General features: G+C 44.6%; 2 protein-coding genes across 2 annotated transcripts; both read right to left on the reverse strand.

The window, feature by feature from the left end:
• Positions 1–1,531: 1,531 nt before the first annotated feature.
• Positions 1,532–3,036, reverse strand: LOC119658801 (serum response factor-binding protein 1). Its single transcript, XM_038066521.1, has 3 exons — positions 2,930–3,036; positions 2,706–2,867; positions 1,532–2,653 (listed from the first exon to the last, which is right to left on the reverse strand). The coding sequence occupies exons 1-3, from the start codon at positions 2,957–2,959 to the stop codon at positions 1,580–1,582; spliced, it is 1,266 nt and encodes a 421-aa protein (XP_037922449.1). The 5' UTR covers positions 2,960–3,036; the 3' UTR covers positions 1,532–1,579.
• Positions 3,037–8,723: 5,687 nt separating this feature from the next.
• Positions 8,724–15,106, reverse strand: LOC119659231 (serine/threonine-protein kinase pelle). The gene is made up of 4 exons (XM_038067206.1): positions 14,579–15,106; positions 10,389–10,495; positions 9,684–10,328; positions 8,724–9,597 (listed from the first exon to the last, which is right to left on the reverse strand). Exons 1-4 carry the CDS (start codon positions 14,750–14,752, stop codon positions 9,099–9,101), a joined length of 1,425 nt encoding a protein of 474 aa, XP_037923134.1. The 5' UTR covers positions 14,753–15,106; the 3' UTR covers positions 8,724–9,098.
• Between the last annotated feature and the right edge of the window lie 563 nt (positions 15,107–15,669).

The raw sequence follows: 15,669 nt of genomic DNA on the forward strand, positions 1-15,669 counted from the left end.
TCAGCTTTTAGGACTTCAAACTACGACTCAACAGGATATCCTCCTAAACGCTCGTGTAGAAGCTTATCATTCAGCAATCTCAGATCGACTAGAGGAGTTTGGCGGAAAATTAATTTCGGTCATCAGATCAATGAACGAAATGACTCGTTGGTTTAAAAGAATCAATGCGGTAGATCTAAGTGTCCAGGCGGTGTCCACGTACTCAGCAGCGGTGAATTAGGAGGAGCTGGATCCGAAATATACTAGAACTGTATCCACGCTGAATCGCCGGGGAGATCTCCTGCGCCTGGTGAAAAGTAACGCGCTCTCCAAAACAATAAACGACATCTCTAACAGAACAGGATCATCGTTCGACATCTCGAATGTCCCTCTAGAACGTATGATACTGGAAAAAGGGGACGACAAGGGAAGAATCTTCGGATTCCTCAACATAGTTGGAGTATATGGATATAAGTTACTCCACGTCACAGCAATTCCCCATGCAAACGGAGAAGGACGATATATGGTATCCCAGATCGACGTTCCTGCACTAGTTATTGACTACCAATATGACAGTTATTGCGAGCCCAATGAGGTCGAGCTCGCATCCTGTAGCCCTTTCAGTGGAGTCTTCTTACGTTCTCTCAAATCGATGAGATGCCCAATTGCGACTGAACAGATCGGCATGCCCTATGCATGCTCCCTGGAGCAACAGGACTACGTGGAGGAGAAACATGACAGACAACAGCTAGCTATACGTTGCAACCTCCGCCTTAACCTACAACGGCCGGCGCAGCGAGATCGCGTTAAGTGGTGTGGGAACAATCCAGACAAATGCAAGTTGTGTCGTTCGAGCGAAAGGTATGTACCAAAAGGCGTAACTATCTTCTAAAACCATTGAAGGTATTACCCTTCCCTAACTTAATAGACCAGACTGGAGTGGTTCGCTATTGAGTTTCAACACAGTGCAACCATAATTTTATGGGACTTGTTTTCGGATTCAGCGCCCCCAAAATAGAAGAGCATTAAGTCCTAGAATTTTCCATTTTGACCCCACAATGTGGCTGTGGGTAGGAACAATTGTAATGGGCATAGACGGTACTAAAAGGAATAGAATTTGGCCGCATTTTAATTTTCTATCCTCCATTCTTTTCAGATTCAAACACGATGAACTTTTTTGATTGTAATTAAAGATAATTTGAAGCAGAACTTACTCAGTTAATAATTTTTGCTTCTTGATTTGCAGTCCTTTGGGGCAATCCGTTTGATATATGATTCCTGGACAATCAAAAACTGCAAATCCTGGCTTGTCAGGTTACAATTTTAAACTGAGAGTCATCAAATATCACGATATATATACGTTCGGACACTTTTCACACTCGCGAAAACCGACTTATTTGCACTTTAGGATGATTGTTTGCGGACAATCTGGTTAGTTATTATGGCTGGGGAGCTATCCTACGCAATTGGAACACATTATTTTAGGATTACAAACATTTAAGAAGGCTAACGGCTATGAAGGCTTAACTAAAATCCTTACAAGTACGAATAGTTCGAATGAAATCGGTGGAACAGTTTATTTCCTATTAAATCTAAACTTTTATTCGTCATCAAAAACAATCTTCTTCCCTGTAAACTGGGCTATGCTGGGTTTCAGCTTTTGTTTTGCTTCCCACGACGGATGCAGTTTCTCCTTGGAATCGCTTTTTGGAACGCTCTTCACACTACTCTCTTTTGACTTGCTATTTACAACCTTTGAAGCGGTGTTTCCTTCGTCATCAAAAACAATTTTCGATCCTTGCGGTGGTTCAATGCGTTTTTGACGTTGCTTTGCAGCCCAAGATGGATGCAATTGGTTTGATGCTGTATCATTTTCCTTTGAACTTGAGGAGCCTTTGAGGGGCTTTGTATTTCTAATGTTATCACGTTTGAAGGGTTTGGTGGCTCTGTCGTTGTGGCTGTGCCAGTCTTGCCTGTCGAATTTTCGTCGTTTTTCCGGATATCTATGATGACCGTTCTGTATGCTTCGCCTCTCTTTCCGCACCATGCCGTCGTCAGGTTGGTCGGGCTGTTTGCGGTCTATCACGACTGTTGAGAGGTAATGATCCCCAGTTTGGGTGATGAAGAAGTCATCGACTGTGTGGTGGGCCTCATGTTTCTCATCCGACTCTAATGAAGAATCTTCAACAGGTGCTTCTTCCTTCGGAACTCTAACCTTTTCTTGTTGCTTTTTTCGATCCTGTTGGACCTGTTTTACCTTATCTACATCCTCTTCCTGGAACATTGCTTGCAGTGTATTGGGTTTTTCTTCACTTTCCACAGGAGCCTCGCTTTCCTGCGGAACCGATGGAAGGTTCTCGACAAGCCATTCATTGCGTTTCTTCTCCAGCTCCTTACGAGCCTTTCGCTCCTGGCGAAACTGCTGCTTTCTTTCAGTACGTTGTTGCTTCCTTTTGCGTTTGCTCGGCTCCACGACTTGATCGCGCCATGACGTATCTGAATCGTTTATGTTGAGGACGCTCTTCAAATGCTTGACGATTTCTTCAATTGTTTTGTGTGAGAAATACAAAGCCTGAGCGATTTCTTCCGGCGTTGATAGACCATTTGTAATTACAGCGCTGGGACTCTTCTGATTCAGGAGGGCCTGTCGTAATATTTCGTTGAATTTGATTTTCTAGAAAGGCAAGTGTAAATCATTGAAGCATTTTCGAGGACGACAATATTACCTTGAGACATGCCAGGACCTCGGTGGCTCTGGTGAACTTCATCTCCAATTTCTTATTTTCCGGATGTTTGTCCTTGAGTTGCTTGAGCTTCCGCAGCTTCTGCACTTGTTTATTAACCAGGATCAGCCTTGCCTTCTGCACCGCAGCTTTATTGGCTAATATCTATCGAAAACCGAACCGATTCTGAGTAAGTACCCGCGGAAACTGAAGAGTCATCCACTCACCTGGTTATTCAGTTGCAGCTTATCGAGCATCCTGCCAGGTTCCAAATAGTCGCCAAGAAGAAAACAAACCTCCCCGGCAAGCGCCGAACACCAGTTGCAAATGTCATTTTGATAACCACATGCCTAACAGTAACAGCCAAAATTATTTGTACACAATGCGTTTGTAAATTTTCGTAAGAGATGGCGCTGTAACTGATTAGGCGAAGTATATTCATTCAAAATCGCAAGGAGCAGTCCATATGTTGAGCCGCGGTTGAGTGGGTCTTGTTTCGGCAGTAAAGTGTTGATGCGAAGCTATGAGGAGGAATTTTGTGAATTATTGATTAAATTTTAGTGAGTGTGGTGACCATTTCAGTGTGTTAACATTCTCCAATTTAGTGACCTACCGAAGCGCCTGCTGATGGGCTAGTTGCCTTGCTAACGTCCCAAATAAGAATGGCTATGATCCCGAAGTCCCTGGTAAGATTAATTCCAAACTTAAATTGCTACTGATACTAATATTAACTAAACCATAACTCATGCCTCTTTATGGGGATCAAGGACACCAAGTCTAAGTACTCGAAGGATCGTAATTTCAGAATAAGGGATTCAGTGGTTATTCAAAGAAGGCTGACCCTTTTGTTTCCAAAACATTGAATCGGATTGCAACGTTTGGGCTTACCTGTGCAAGAATTCTAGAAGGTTCTCCGACAGCGCGAATGTCTTCCACAAAGAACATAATATATATCCCGGAGAATACTAATATGAAAAAGGACCTTCTCATTTCCTTTCCTTCAAATCAATTATAGTTTAGCTACTAATTATTAGGGAAAGGAGAAACTTTTTTTTATGGATGGAGGTGGACATCTTCACACTGTTGCGCCAGGTTGCAGCAGAGTGTGGGATTCTCACCCCCTAAACCCTAGGACTACCAAGTATTACTTTCCGGGGGAAGCTTTAGTTTACACCTACACCATTAAGTTATGCATCCACCGCGCCTTCCGGGCTTGGCCCAGTTCCAATTTGCACTCAGCATCTCCTCCACGAGACTTTGGGGTCTGATAACTACGTTGAGGGTAAATCTCAGTCAATGGAACTCCGCTCCGGGTCCTTGGCTTTCCCGGCGCATTCGGGACAGTCTGGTGACTTGCCCGACCCGAAGCGATGCAGGTACTTCCTTTATCCACCGTGTTCCGTAAGGAACTGTCCGAGGTGATAATTCAATTCTTTGTGTTTTGGCTCGATCCATCTTTCAATACATGGGACCATACAGCACAGTACATTTCATGTACACCTCCCTACTAGTGACTTTTCGGAAGTCCGCAACCACTTCGGCCAGATTTGCCCTTCCACTGGTGAAGACAGTGTACCTCATTTGCTAGAACCTCCAAAGGTATCATTCCTACGATGACAAACATTGCCCCACCGGATACTATCTTATATGCGCTGCACACCCTCAGTGCGATCAGCTAGTATACCGAACCCCCTTCTCCGGTGCACTGTGTTGTCCGTGTTTTAGCGTATAACAGAATGGATTTCACCACCCCTGCAATAAGCAGCCGGTGACCAGATTTGGCCATCCAATATTAGCCATCATCCTTGCTAGAGATGAGCTAGCCTTCGCTGCCCTTTCGTGCGCCTAATACAGGTACTCCTCCAAGCTCAATTTGGCATCGATCATTATCCCCAGATATCTAATGGTCGATTTTGAAACGACCTCGTGATTACCAACCTGGATTTTGACAGAATTGTTTCTCCTGTGATTGGTAATAAGGACTGTCTTCGTCTTATCTTCCGCCAGGTCCAGTTTCACCATTTAGAGCCACGCTTTGATGGCATGAATGGTTTCACTTCCATGCAGTTCCACGTCTTGGGGGCGTTTTGCACTACTACCATCGCCAGGTCGTCTGCAAAACCAATCAATGTTGCCTCCTTTGGCACGGAAAGGCCGAGCACTCCGTCATGCATTATGGTCCACAACAGGAGCCCTTTTTTTGTTTTCTTTTGGGAGTAGGGTAGTTGAATGCGTTTATGCACAGAGTGTTGGATTCCCGCAATAGCACGCCGTCGGACTACCAATTAAACACCTCCCTGTTATCAGCCTGGAATCGTTTGACACATTACTTCGGGTTAGGCTTCTCGCTCTCCCGGCTTTGCGATTCTTCGAGTCAGGGAATCCCTTTCACCGACGGGAGGGCAGGAGAGGAAGTGAGTTGTTAGTTCAGAGAACCCCTTGCCATCCGGTCTCCTCCGCCGGTCGAGCGCAATCTTCTTCGCCAAAAAAAAGCCCGAACATAATGTGCAACATGACTCCATCTGCCAGCGCACCTCAGCATCTCTCTGACAATGTTGCCTGGAGAGAGCTCCCCTGTCTTTGCATAAAACGGCTGACGAAAGCCATCCCAACTCTAACAAAAGAAAAACGTGTGTTTAACATCCGGAGATCAGGAGATCGCGCCTTCCCAATCCTGTTCAGGTAAGACTGATGCTCCATGCGCACTTAGAAGTTGAATAAGGAAATAATAAATCTTACCGTGCGTTCAGTTCAGCCACGGATCTAGATTGTCGATGAGCCGCGCAGTTCATCTGCCTCTTGGCTCATTTTACCAAGATAGTTCCTACTTGGTAAGGATGTTTTGACGTTCTTCTGCACTTGAGCAAAGCGCTTATGATACACTTCCTTGTCAAGAGCATCAGCCCATACCTCCACGTCATAAAATAGAATTGATTGCGTTGCTTCCATAAGAAGACGTCTCCTGGTAGATATAGGGACCCCAGCGGACTTAAGGCCGAGATCCCAACTGGAGCCCTGTTCTTGGATTTGCTCGAAGAAGCTCATCTTCGAGTCGAGCATTAAACCAAAGTGTTCAACCTCTGGTTTTGACTTTATAGTCAACTCGCCGATTGATATGGAACACAGGGCCAGGATTCTCTTTCTGGTCAAGATGACTACTTCGGTTTCTTCCAGCGCAAAGCTGAAACTATGAGCAGTCATCCATCCGCTTACCTGTCGAATTAATATGCCAAGTGTTGCAACGTGATCTGCATAACCGATTAGGCGCGACTCTTCGGGCAAATCGAGTCTCAGCAGACTATCGTAGGATGGGTTCCAGAGGTCCGGTCCTAGCATGGATCCCTGTTCTACCTCCGACGTGATTTCCATCCTCCTCTGGCCCTCTAGCGTTTCATAGAGCAGGGAGTGGTCTTTTAGATAACCCCTCAACATCCGCAATAGATAGCTTGGCACGTGAAATGAGTTTTCTAATGTGCCTAGCATATTTGTCCATCTTACGGAATTCAAGGCAATTTTCACATCAAGCGTTATGAGGAGCACTATCCGTTGAAATTGGCGGCTGTGTGCCTCGGTTCGATTAATTGCATCTACGAACTCCATAACAGCATCCACTGTGAATCTGCATGTTCTGAACTCGAACTGCCTTGGGGATATGTCTCCGGCAACGCAGATCGCTTCAGCGAATCTATTTCTGGTGAGCTTTTCGAGCACTTTCCCCGCCGTGTCAAGCATACACAACGGTCGGAGCTCTAGTATTAGAATCATTAGAATGCCCCTCCGTGCTCCAAACGGCGTCCTCCAGAGCATCAAGCCGGCGCCGAAAGTCCAGTATCGTCTCATTCGGCGTCAGATAAACGCTAAAAAACGTTATCCCTAAACACCGAATTCAGCCAAAGTTTTTCCCTCGGCCCTGGAACGCTGTTCCGAACCCCGATAGGTTGAGATGTCATGAAGCCGAGCATTGCTCGCAGATTAGCATTAGATCAGCCTTTACCTCTGCAGCGAATTGCGTTAGCAGCTAGTGAGCGGTTGGACTCCAATTCATGTTAACTTGTGGCGCGGCAGGATTCGCAGCATTCGAAATTTATTTCGAATGTTGCGAGTGCGAGCGAATAGATGGCGCGGATCTATCCACTTTGCGTAGCACGCCACGGGAGTGGAATATCGCAGAAAAGTGTGCCATGAGTTGTTGTCTAAAACGTAGTAGACACACAAAAAATTAATCTAATGCAGTAATTATGTTTTTCGTAAATGTCTCTGATTTATAATATTTAAGTTAACATTTATTATTAAATTATAATAGTTATACATGTTATTTGACCTAATCTTAGTCGGCGGACTCAACTTCCGTTTTCCTATTTTTAATTCAAAGGACTTCAGTATTTATTCATATATTCGAACCTAATATTACAAATCAGAGACATTTACGAAAAACATAATTACTGCATTAGATTAATTTTGTGTGTCTACTACGTTTTAGACAACAACTCATGGCACACTTTTCTGCGATCTTCCACTCCCGTGGCGTGCTACGCAAAGTGGATAGATCATGTTATTCGCGCCCTAGTCCTTTCTAGTTCCACCCTAAAGATTGGACACCATCCCGTGTGTGCGACGCTCTCACCTACGCGCCATGATCCCTGCAGAGATCGCAATGCAGTCAAGATCTCAGATTTCTAGAGAGCACATAGGCTCGAGACTAGAAATAAGGGCCTTCTCCCGCAATAACCCCTTGACCGCTTCGCAGAACGAACTCTTGCTAGTCGTCTTCGGGCCCAGTTCGACGAGAACTCCGCCACTTTGCTCGTTGTCTTCGGCTTTCATCCTGTCGCGGATTTCACTAAGGACTTCCGCAAATGTCTTGCCTTCCGTGGGCTTAATGAGCAGAGCCCACGGTCTAGTCTTTCTTCGTCTTTTCTGCTACTGGCTTTTGGTTTGTAGCCTCGTCTTTGGACAGACGTCTCTAGCGTCGTAGCCAGTTCTTTTTCCCCAGTTCGCTTTGTAGTGGGCTATCTGCGGTCCGTTTGGCGCTAACAGTATTCCCAGTGGGAAGTGCGGCTGTCTTTACTTTCCAAGCGTTTTCCGCTGCTCTCCACGTTCGTTTGTAGAAGGAAATGCGATCCAGTAGTTTCTTCAGTTCCATCAGCCCGTTTTTCACGCCTTTGCTGTCGTTCCCCTGAAGGAACGTTGCCGATCGCATACGCTTCACCACTGCCGCGCATTTCCTGATTTCGATTTTAGCTAAGACTATCGGTTTACCTTCGTACGTACCCTGGTAAGAATCGCCAGGAGTCGTCCAGGTTTGGGATATCGGTTCCGAATTGGATCTGCACTACGTAGCTGCTATCCTAAAAGCGGAAATATATGCCGGCGAAGATGTGAGCACAATAACGTTATCCTCCCGTCTCGGGAAGTCTTCTTGCAGTCAAAGCGCCCAGCGGATAGAATGCGTTGACTAAGGGCAACCCAGCCAAATTTGCTGGGCCAGGTTGACCGCCTACAAGTGTGGGTTCTATGATATTTCGTCTAATGTCCTGGGAACAAGATCACGCACTGGTTTATACTCCTGCACGCAGCTGGAGTGCTACCTAGTGTACTCACAAGATCCCAGGAGCTTGTTAGGATCCAAGACTTTGAGACTTTGAGCCTGGAGTTTTGGAATCTCGGAGGAAAAAAACAGTTCTTCCTCAATTAGGCTGGGTTGGACTTCGTGACTTTGCCAGTACAATGTTGATGACCAGCTCGCCATTACTCGTAGGGCGCGGAATGACCCCGCAATCGACTATTGACTACAATAAGGTGTTCAATGATTCAGATGAAGGTAGCCGTCATGCGGAGAATCCGCGCAACGGCTAGCTATTGCGATATCTTTCGTTGAAAGCTTTCCAAATCTGCTGGTAGCAACGAGCAAAGAGAGTTCGATGTAGACTGTACTGGGACGCTCTTTACGTACTGTTCCGTCATCGAGGATAATGATGATCATCTAGGCTTACAGATGGATAATAGTAAAAACAAGAAATATGCGCGCTATCAATATTATTATTATTTTCTATGATACATTAAAATTAAAAGACCACATTTTGTAATATACAAAACATAAATAGTGTCAGAGAAAGCGAGAATATTATGCGAATTCGTGTGCTTAAAATTGGACCGCATAGTCTTAAATTAGTAGTTAACGAAGTTTGGACCTAATGACGTGTGCTAGATACCAAATAACAGCGGTAAAAGGAAGCAAAGTAACTAGGGATTCACACTCTTCGTCTTATAGTGTAGACAAATTTCAACTCCCATTTTTGTAGTATGGACTAGTCAATCTGGACTTTCCTGAATCTATAACACACCATGAGGTAGCTTGGAGACCTTAACATACCAACCAGGTCATCAAATTAAAGGCTACTCGGCAAGCAAGTCATTGTAAACTTCCGACATTTCCGGTCTATGCTCTGGCCTATCTGAAATACACCTTTTTCCGATAACTATTATTCTTTGGCAGATTTTTTCTGTTTCGGGATCCACTATCAAGTTTCTATCGATTAATGTTTCAGCGGTTGAATTAGGCATGGCCATCATGTGCTTTGTTAGAAATTTATGTTCCCGATTTTTATCATATGCCCGTAGCCCGGTCACTAATTCCAAAAGAACAACTCCAAAGCTGTAGGTATCAACTTTTGTGCTGAGACTCTTGTAACCGAGGAATTCGCCTGGCAGATATGGTTTAGTTCCATAAACACGTGACACTTCCATAGATGAATTCAAAGCATTTGGTCCTTCGCGTGCTAGTCCAAAGTCTCCGATTTTAGGTTGATTGCAAGGGTCTAGAAGAATATTAGCTGGTTTGATGTCCCCGTGAATGAGAGGCTTCTCACGGAATGTGTGAAGATATTGCAAACCTCTGGAAATTGAAAAAAAAGGATATTAGATTTTTCAGTGCTGCCTGTATTGTAATAGTTGGCACACTCAAACTAGAACTAAACTCACCTTGCAGTCCCTTGGGCAATATTCAGTCGTTGCTGGCAATTTAGAGGTACGAATTTTTTCGAAGTTAATCTCTGCTCCAATGACCCTCCAGCCATGAATTGGTAGACTAGACAGGGTTCATCTCCATTAATGCTGTAGCCATACAACGGCAAGATATTATCATGCCGGCATGAATTCAAATGTTTCAATTCATTCAAACTTTGCTGAACTTGTATCTTATGGGCTTCCCTTGTCCCCGTCCCGCGATATTCAATTCGTTTAATAGCAACTTCAGTAAGCTTCCACATACCCTTAAACACTGTGCCAAAACCACCTTTCCCCAAAATATTCCTGTCATTCCAGTCCATTGTTGCCACTGCCAACTCTGCGTAGTCTATTCGTGGAATCGTGCTGGCATAGTGGCGTGCATCTCTCATATCCATTGATTTGGATGTTATCTTGCTAGATTCGTCACTTATAGATGTGGTCGTACTTAAATTATTTGAGTCGCTAAGCATTTGAGATGAGGGACAGTTCAAAATCTTCTTTGACCCATTGCTATTTGCTATTAGTTTGCTGAGATCTGGTTGACCGGACATTATCAGTCGATGGTATTTCTTGTCTACTAGATTTCGTATTGCGTCCATGGCTCCATATTGTTGCATCCTAGAGAAAACATGAGGGTCAGATCCTTTAACGATTATGAGGAATAAATAGAATATCTACCGGTATAGAAGGATGAAGAGTTCTGTGATTGTGTGATTCAAGTTGCCCCACATTGCCAGTAGCTCATCAGTCGGTGATGCCCCAAGTTGGATGGCTCTCCTGATGCTCTGTAAGAAATAAGATGTGAAGTGGTGACAGCCTCTAATATTTTAAATTGTAACAGATCGCATTCATTGCGGCTTGCTCATTTAAAATGAACGATTGAGTTTGTATCTGATGTGCTAGAGGACTATTCTTACGCAAGCCTAAATAAGCACTTCATTAAAAGCGTGTCAGTGAGTGAATTGGCTAAGCTAACCACTTATTGACAGAGCTAACGCTAGGCGCCAAGCCAACTACTGTGCAGGGTGAATTATTTGAGTAGTGTCAAAGTCAGCACCAATCTGCTACAGACACTTCCGGAAAACACAGGACATTTTAGCTTATACGGATCCGAGGTCTCTGATCACGCCGATAAAATTCAGGTTCACGCACAACCAGTGGTTGGCCAGGTGTCGTGTGATACAGAAATCTAAGTGGTCCAGCTGCAGCAGGGGATGGCGGCGCTAATAACCAGAGTTTCTAAGTTGGTGAAGACTCCGTACTTTCCGATCGGGGAGTAGGACTGACTCACGGTCTAGCTACCAGCGAAGGTTTGTAGAAAAAACCACTATATGTATGTATCAGCCGATGCACCTTTTTTAGCAGAGACTACACTTGCGGGGAGCTCTGGTGATGACTGACCCATTCTAGCAATTTATGACTCCTTGAGCCGACGCATCAACCTAATTAATACAGGCGCTGAAGTCTCAGTTCTTTCCGCATTCCGGAAAAATCAACTAACGCCACAATCGATAAAACTCTCGACAGTAAATTTCTTTTCGATCCGCACCTATGGATACAGGCCAGTAAATAGGTTCACAGTCACGAGGAAAGAGTTCAAAGAAATTCTTAAGCAGTATTTGCAGGACTTCAGAAAAACTGCTGGTTTTCGCCATTTCACATGATCACTAAACCTAATGGCGAATCGAGACTTTGTAGCGACTACAGACGTCTAAGTGGAAGACGATTTCAGACCGATACCCCATTCTACACATCCACGCACTTTATCGCAAACTGCCGTATTTTCTCAATCTTGGACAAAGCCAAGGATGGGGCGGCACTTCGGAGGCATGAACCACGACTGCGTTGCCGGTGGTGAATTCGCCTCTGCTGACGCATTGTACTGCCACCGTCTCTTTGCCAATTTTGGCAACTGAGCTTCACCAGCCAGTTTGCTTCCGACATACAACACGTGTCTGGAAAAGACAACGTCGTTGCGGGCGGTTTGTCTCGAATCACAATCCCGCGGTCGATTATACGGCAATCGCCGAGGCGCAGGAAGACCACGCAGAACTTCAGAGTTTGAGGGCAAACTCCAAATATAAGTTCGAGACCTTAGACAAAGGACGGCTATTTATTCCGGCCGATTTTCGCAAGGGAGTGTTTCACGCTGTACACGATTTTGCGCACCGAGGCATCAGGACGACGAACCGATTAGTCACTGGAAAATACTTCTGGCCGTCCATGAACAGGGACATAAACTGTTGGGCCAGACGCGTGCCCGAAGTGTAGAATCAGCAATCACGTAAGAAAGGAAGTAGACGTATTCCCGCACCATCCATCTCGACATCATTGGCCCTTTGAGAGACTCACATGAATACAAGTATTGCCTCACAATCATCGACAGGTTTATGCGGTGCCCTGAAGTAATACCTCTGACTGACATTACGGCACAATCATACGGCTAGGCCCTCTGTTAAGAATGGATCCCGCGCTTTGGTGTACTAGCCGTAATCATCACGGACCAGAGGATGCAGTTTGAGTCTAGTCTTTTCTCGGCGTTAGGCAAGCTCCTTGGTTTCCAACATCACAGGACCACTGCATCCGCAGTCCAATAGGATGCTGCAACGTTGGCACTGGACACTAAAGGCCGCCTTAACGGCTCGCGACGATCCGTCATGGTCGCGGTCCTTGCCTTTCGTCCCCCTCGACCTTCGCACAGCTCACCGAGAGAAGTTCACGGCCCCTCGGAGATGGTGTACGGGGAGATTCTGCAGCCCCTCGCCGACCCTGTGCTGAATATCTGAGCAGGGTTAAGGTTGCAATTAACATGGAGTTGTTGGGATGGTAATGAACATGACAGTCTGGTGATGAAAAAGACTACCCACGTCATTGTGCTCATTGCTGTACAGTACAATTCGATGGAAATAGTTTTCGTGCTGCCCAACGTGTAGGGCAACGCGAAAAAAAAAGCCGGCAGATGCTCTCAATGTATTCCTGCATTTCCTCCTCCTAGACCTCAACATTAAATACGTTGTAGCGTGCCTCCCAGGTTTCGCTAGTGTATTCCAAGCGGAAATACTGGCAATACTGGAAGTCTGTCGATGGCCGGAGTCAGGCGGCCATTAAGGCCTCTTACTCAGCGATGACATCCTCCAGGCTGGTGGGCAATGCAGAAACGCGCTGAACAGTTTGGGCGGCACACTCAAGGTCACCCTCCTCTGGGTTTCCTGTTATAGGAACATAGTGGGGAATGAGCAGCTTGATAGTCCGCATCTCGCTGGCGCTTGACAAGGGCGGAATCTACTCGCACTATTTATCAGCCGCGGGTCTCAGATGGCGAAGGCTTACCACCTGTGCCAAGTTAAGGAGAATTTGGCCGGTATACCCTACAATTCGCATTGCCGAAGCTGCGGAGAAGAGGGAGGAAACCCTGAGGCATTTCCTCAGCGATTGCCCAGCTTACCGGGTAATGGACATTGTCCCATTTTTTCTGGATTTGGAAAAAGAGGCAAGTAGACGGGACTGAAGGTAAATACCAATTAAACTAAGGTTTTCAGTCTCCCTATCTCTGTATTAATGGGTAAAGTCTTGAAGGCGTTGATCAATGTATGTATATAGCTAGGAAGCGTCATTTCTGCCGACAGTGGCGCCGAACTGAGTGTTGTTCTACGCACTCTCCCCTGGAATACGTGGCGCAGAATAACAGAGAAGGAATGTAGAGTTCTCAGGAAGTCCTGGAATTAGTTGAAGCACATTTTACCGCATCATGTTCATAATGAACAACGCGAACGTCTCTTTTGGTGTGCGAAGCTTGCACCAATAACATTATATCTGTTGCTTTGCAGATCTTATGGGTTCGCATTGAGAAAGCGGATGTGACCCCTCTCTTTCCGCTTTTCTTTTTGGGATATTTTTAATTGAGACGTTGAAGTATCGTGGGCACAATCGTTGGAAAATAGCGGCTATCGTTTCCGTTTGACCGGCTCGAAGCTGCAACTGTTCATAAGTTACCCATGAAGAGAATCGACACTCATCAGAACTTGATAACTGAATTGTTTCCAGGAAACGAGTGAGATTAAGCACGTATAAAATGATGTGAATTTGGTGACTAAGTTCTGTTGGTGGCTCAAGCCATTAAACGATTGGACAAAACAAACGAAACGAAGAGAAAAGGCATACAATACAGAAACAATAATTGGAAAGCTAAAGTACCACGATCAGTCTAAGTATGATGCATAGTTGAGGGTCAAATTTGGCTTACCCTCTCATTGTGATCACTGGGATCTACGAAACATCTACAAAACCTAAAAGAGTTCAATGTATTCCTAAAAAAGATTATTAGTATTGGTATCTATAATAAATTCAAAAACACTCGCTGCATTCGATATCTTCATGTTCCAAAAATGGAAAGCCCAACAAAAACATGTTTTAGCTGTTGCAATAGACGATCTTAAAAAGAAGTCCATAATATTGATTTATTAGTTTCGTCACGCATAATCTCTAGACTTCAGTGGTTCAATTCCAAAAAGTCGATGAAGCCAATCATTCTATATACGTCAACCGTCGACATGAATGTGATCAACATAAAAATGACCCCCATTATGATTTGCAAAGATTCTTTCTTAAGAATTGAAGACGCTGATTCTATGCAACGATGACTCAACCCGTCATTCACTTGAAGAACCTCATCGCAGTCAAAAAGACATCCAAGAATCACTTGTCTCACAATGAGACACCTTACCTCCCGGTTTGGTTTTTACGACTTAACTCTTCGGGAATGAAATGCACGAATACTTTAAGATACATATTTGTACCGGTTTGACAAGAATGCACTTCGGCTCCTACTCATAGTTGGTTACTTATGGATTAATAGAAAGCAAACTCACCTGTAGATCTTCTTTTCGATACCCCATATGATTTACAGCCAGGTCAGCCCAAACATCCATTTCATCTAGAATCGTGCATAGTGCATGTCTTTCCGGTGAGGGGATTTCGTAGAGATACATATCCTTGATGGGCTCGCTGCTGGTCCTCGTAGTTGAATTACCGGCGGAACTCATTTTGTTTACAAAATACTTCACTTTTCCTCGATTATTGTATGCAAAAATCCAGATTTATCAACTAGTAACAATCTTTAGACGACGGTTCACTTTGTCCAATCCAAGTCAACACATATCCCTTTACGCTTACGATTACATGACAAACTGCAAAATTTCCGTTCATATGGAGAAAGATATTTTGGTTTTCCCAGACAGATAGACTCGACTGAATACTGAATCTACTTGGGGAGAAGTTAAAGTGAAAAGCGATAGAAATGTCAAATGCTGCATCCACGCTACGAATGTTCACTACGCGAAGCTTTTCCAAGACCGATAGCCAGCGATAACAACAAGTGAGCAACTTTGAGCGGTCTGAAACGTATCTGGCAGAGCTACAGCACTCACTAACTACTGCGTATGGAGTTCACATTCACTATGACTTCACGAGCCAGCAGCCTACTCATTTGAGGCGGAGAGAGTGTGAGAGAGAAATTGGTAGTAAATCGCAGAAGGTCAACCTTTTGATGACTTCTTGGAAAGTAACACATTAATTTGTCGTTGGATCTAATCTTCCGGTAAATTTGGTGGTGGTTAATTTAATGGATTATGTCTGTGGGGCTGATTTTCTGAGTTTAATGAAGTTTTTCTTTTTTGGTTTTAGGAATACAACAATGAATCGACCTTGGCAGTCAAAATGTCTGGAATAAAAGTTATATACAGTCAATTCCGCTGAAAGAAAATCTTTACATTCAGTTTCAATATCATCAACACTCAATGCTATGCAAGTGATAAGTTTACAACAGCTAGACAAATAAAGAGCCGAACACACATTCCTTGCAAACCGGGATTCCAACTCGGATCACCGAGATCATAGGCTGACACAAAACAAACTCGGCCATCGCACCGTTAAACTTGCAAATGAGGTTATGAATGGGATT

The sequence above is a fragment of the Hermetia illucens genome, chromosome 6, assembly GCF_905115235.1.
Source record: "Hermetia illucens chromosome 6, iHerIll2.2.curated.20191125, whole genome shotgun sequence".
NCBI lineage: Eukaryota > Metazoa > Arthropoda > Insecta > Diptera > Stratiomyidae > Hermetia > Hermetia illucens.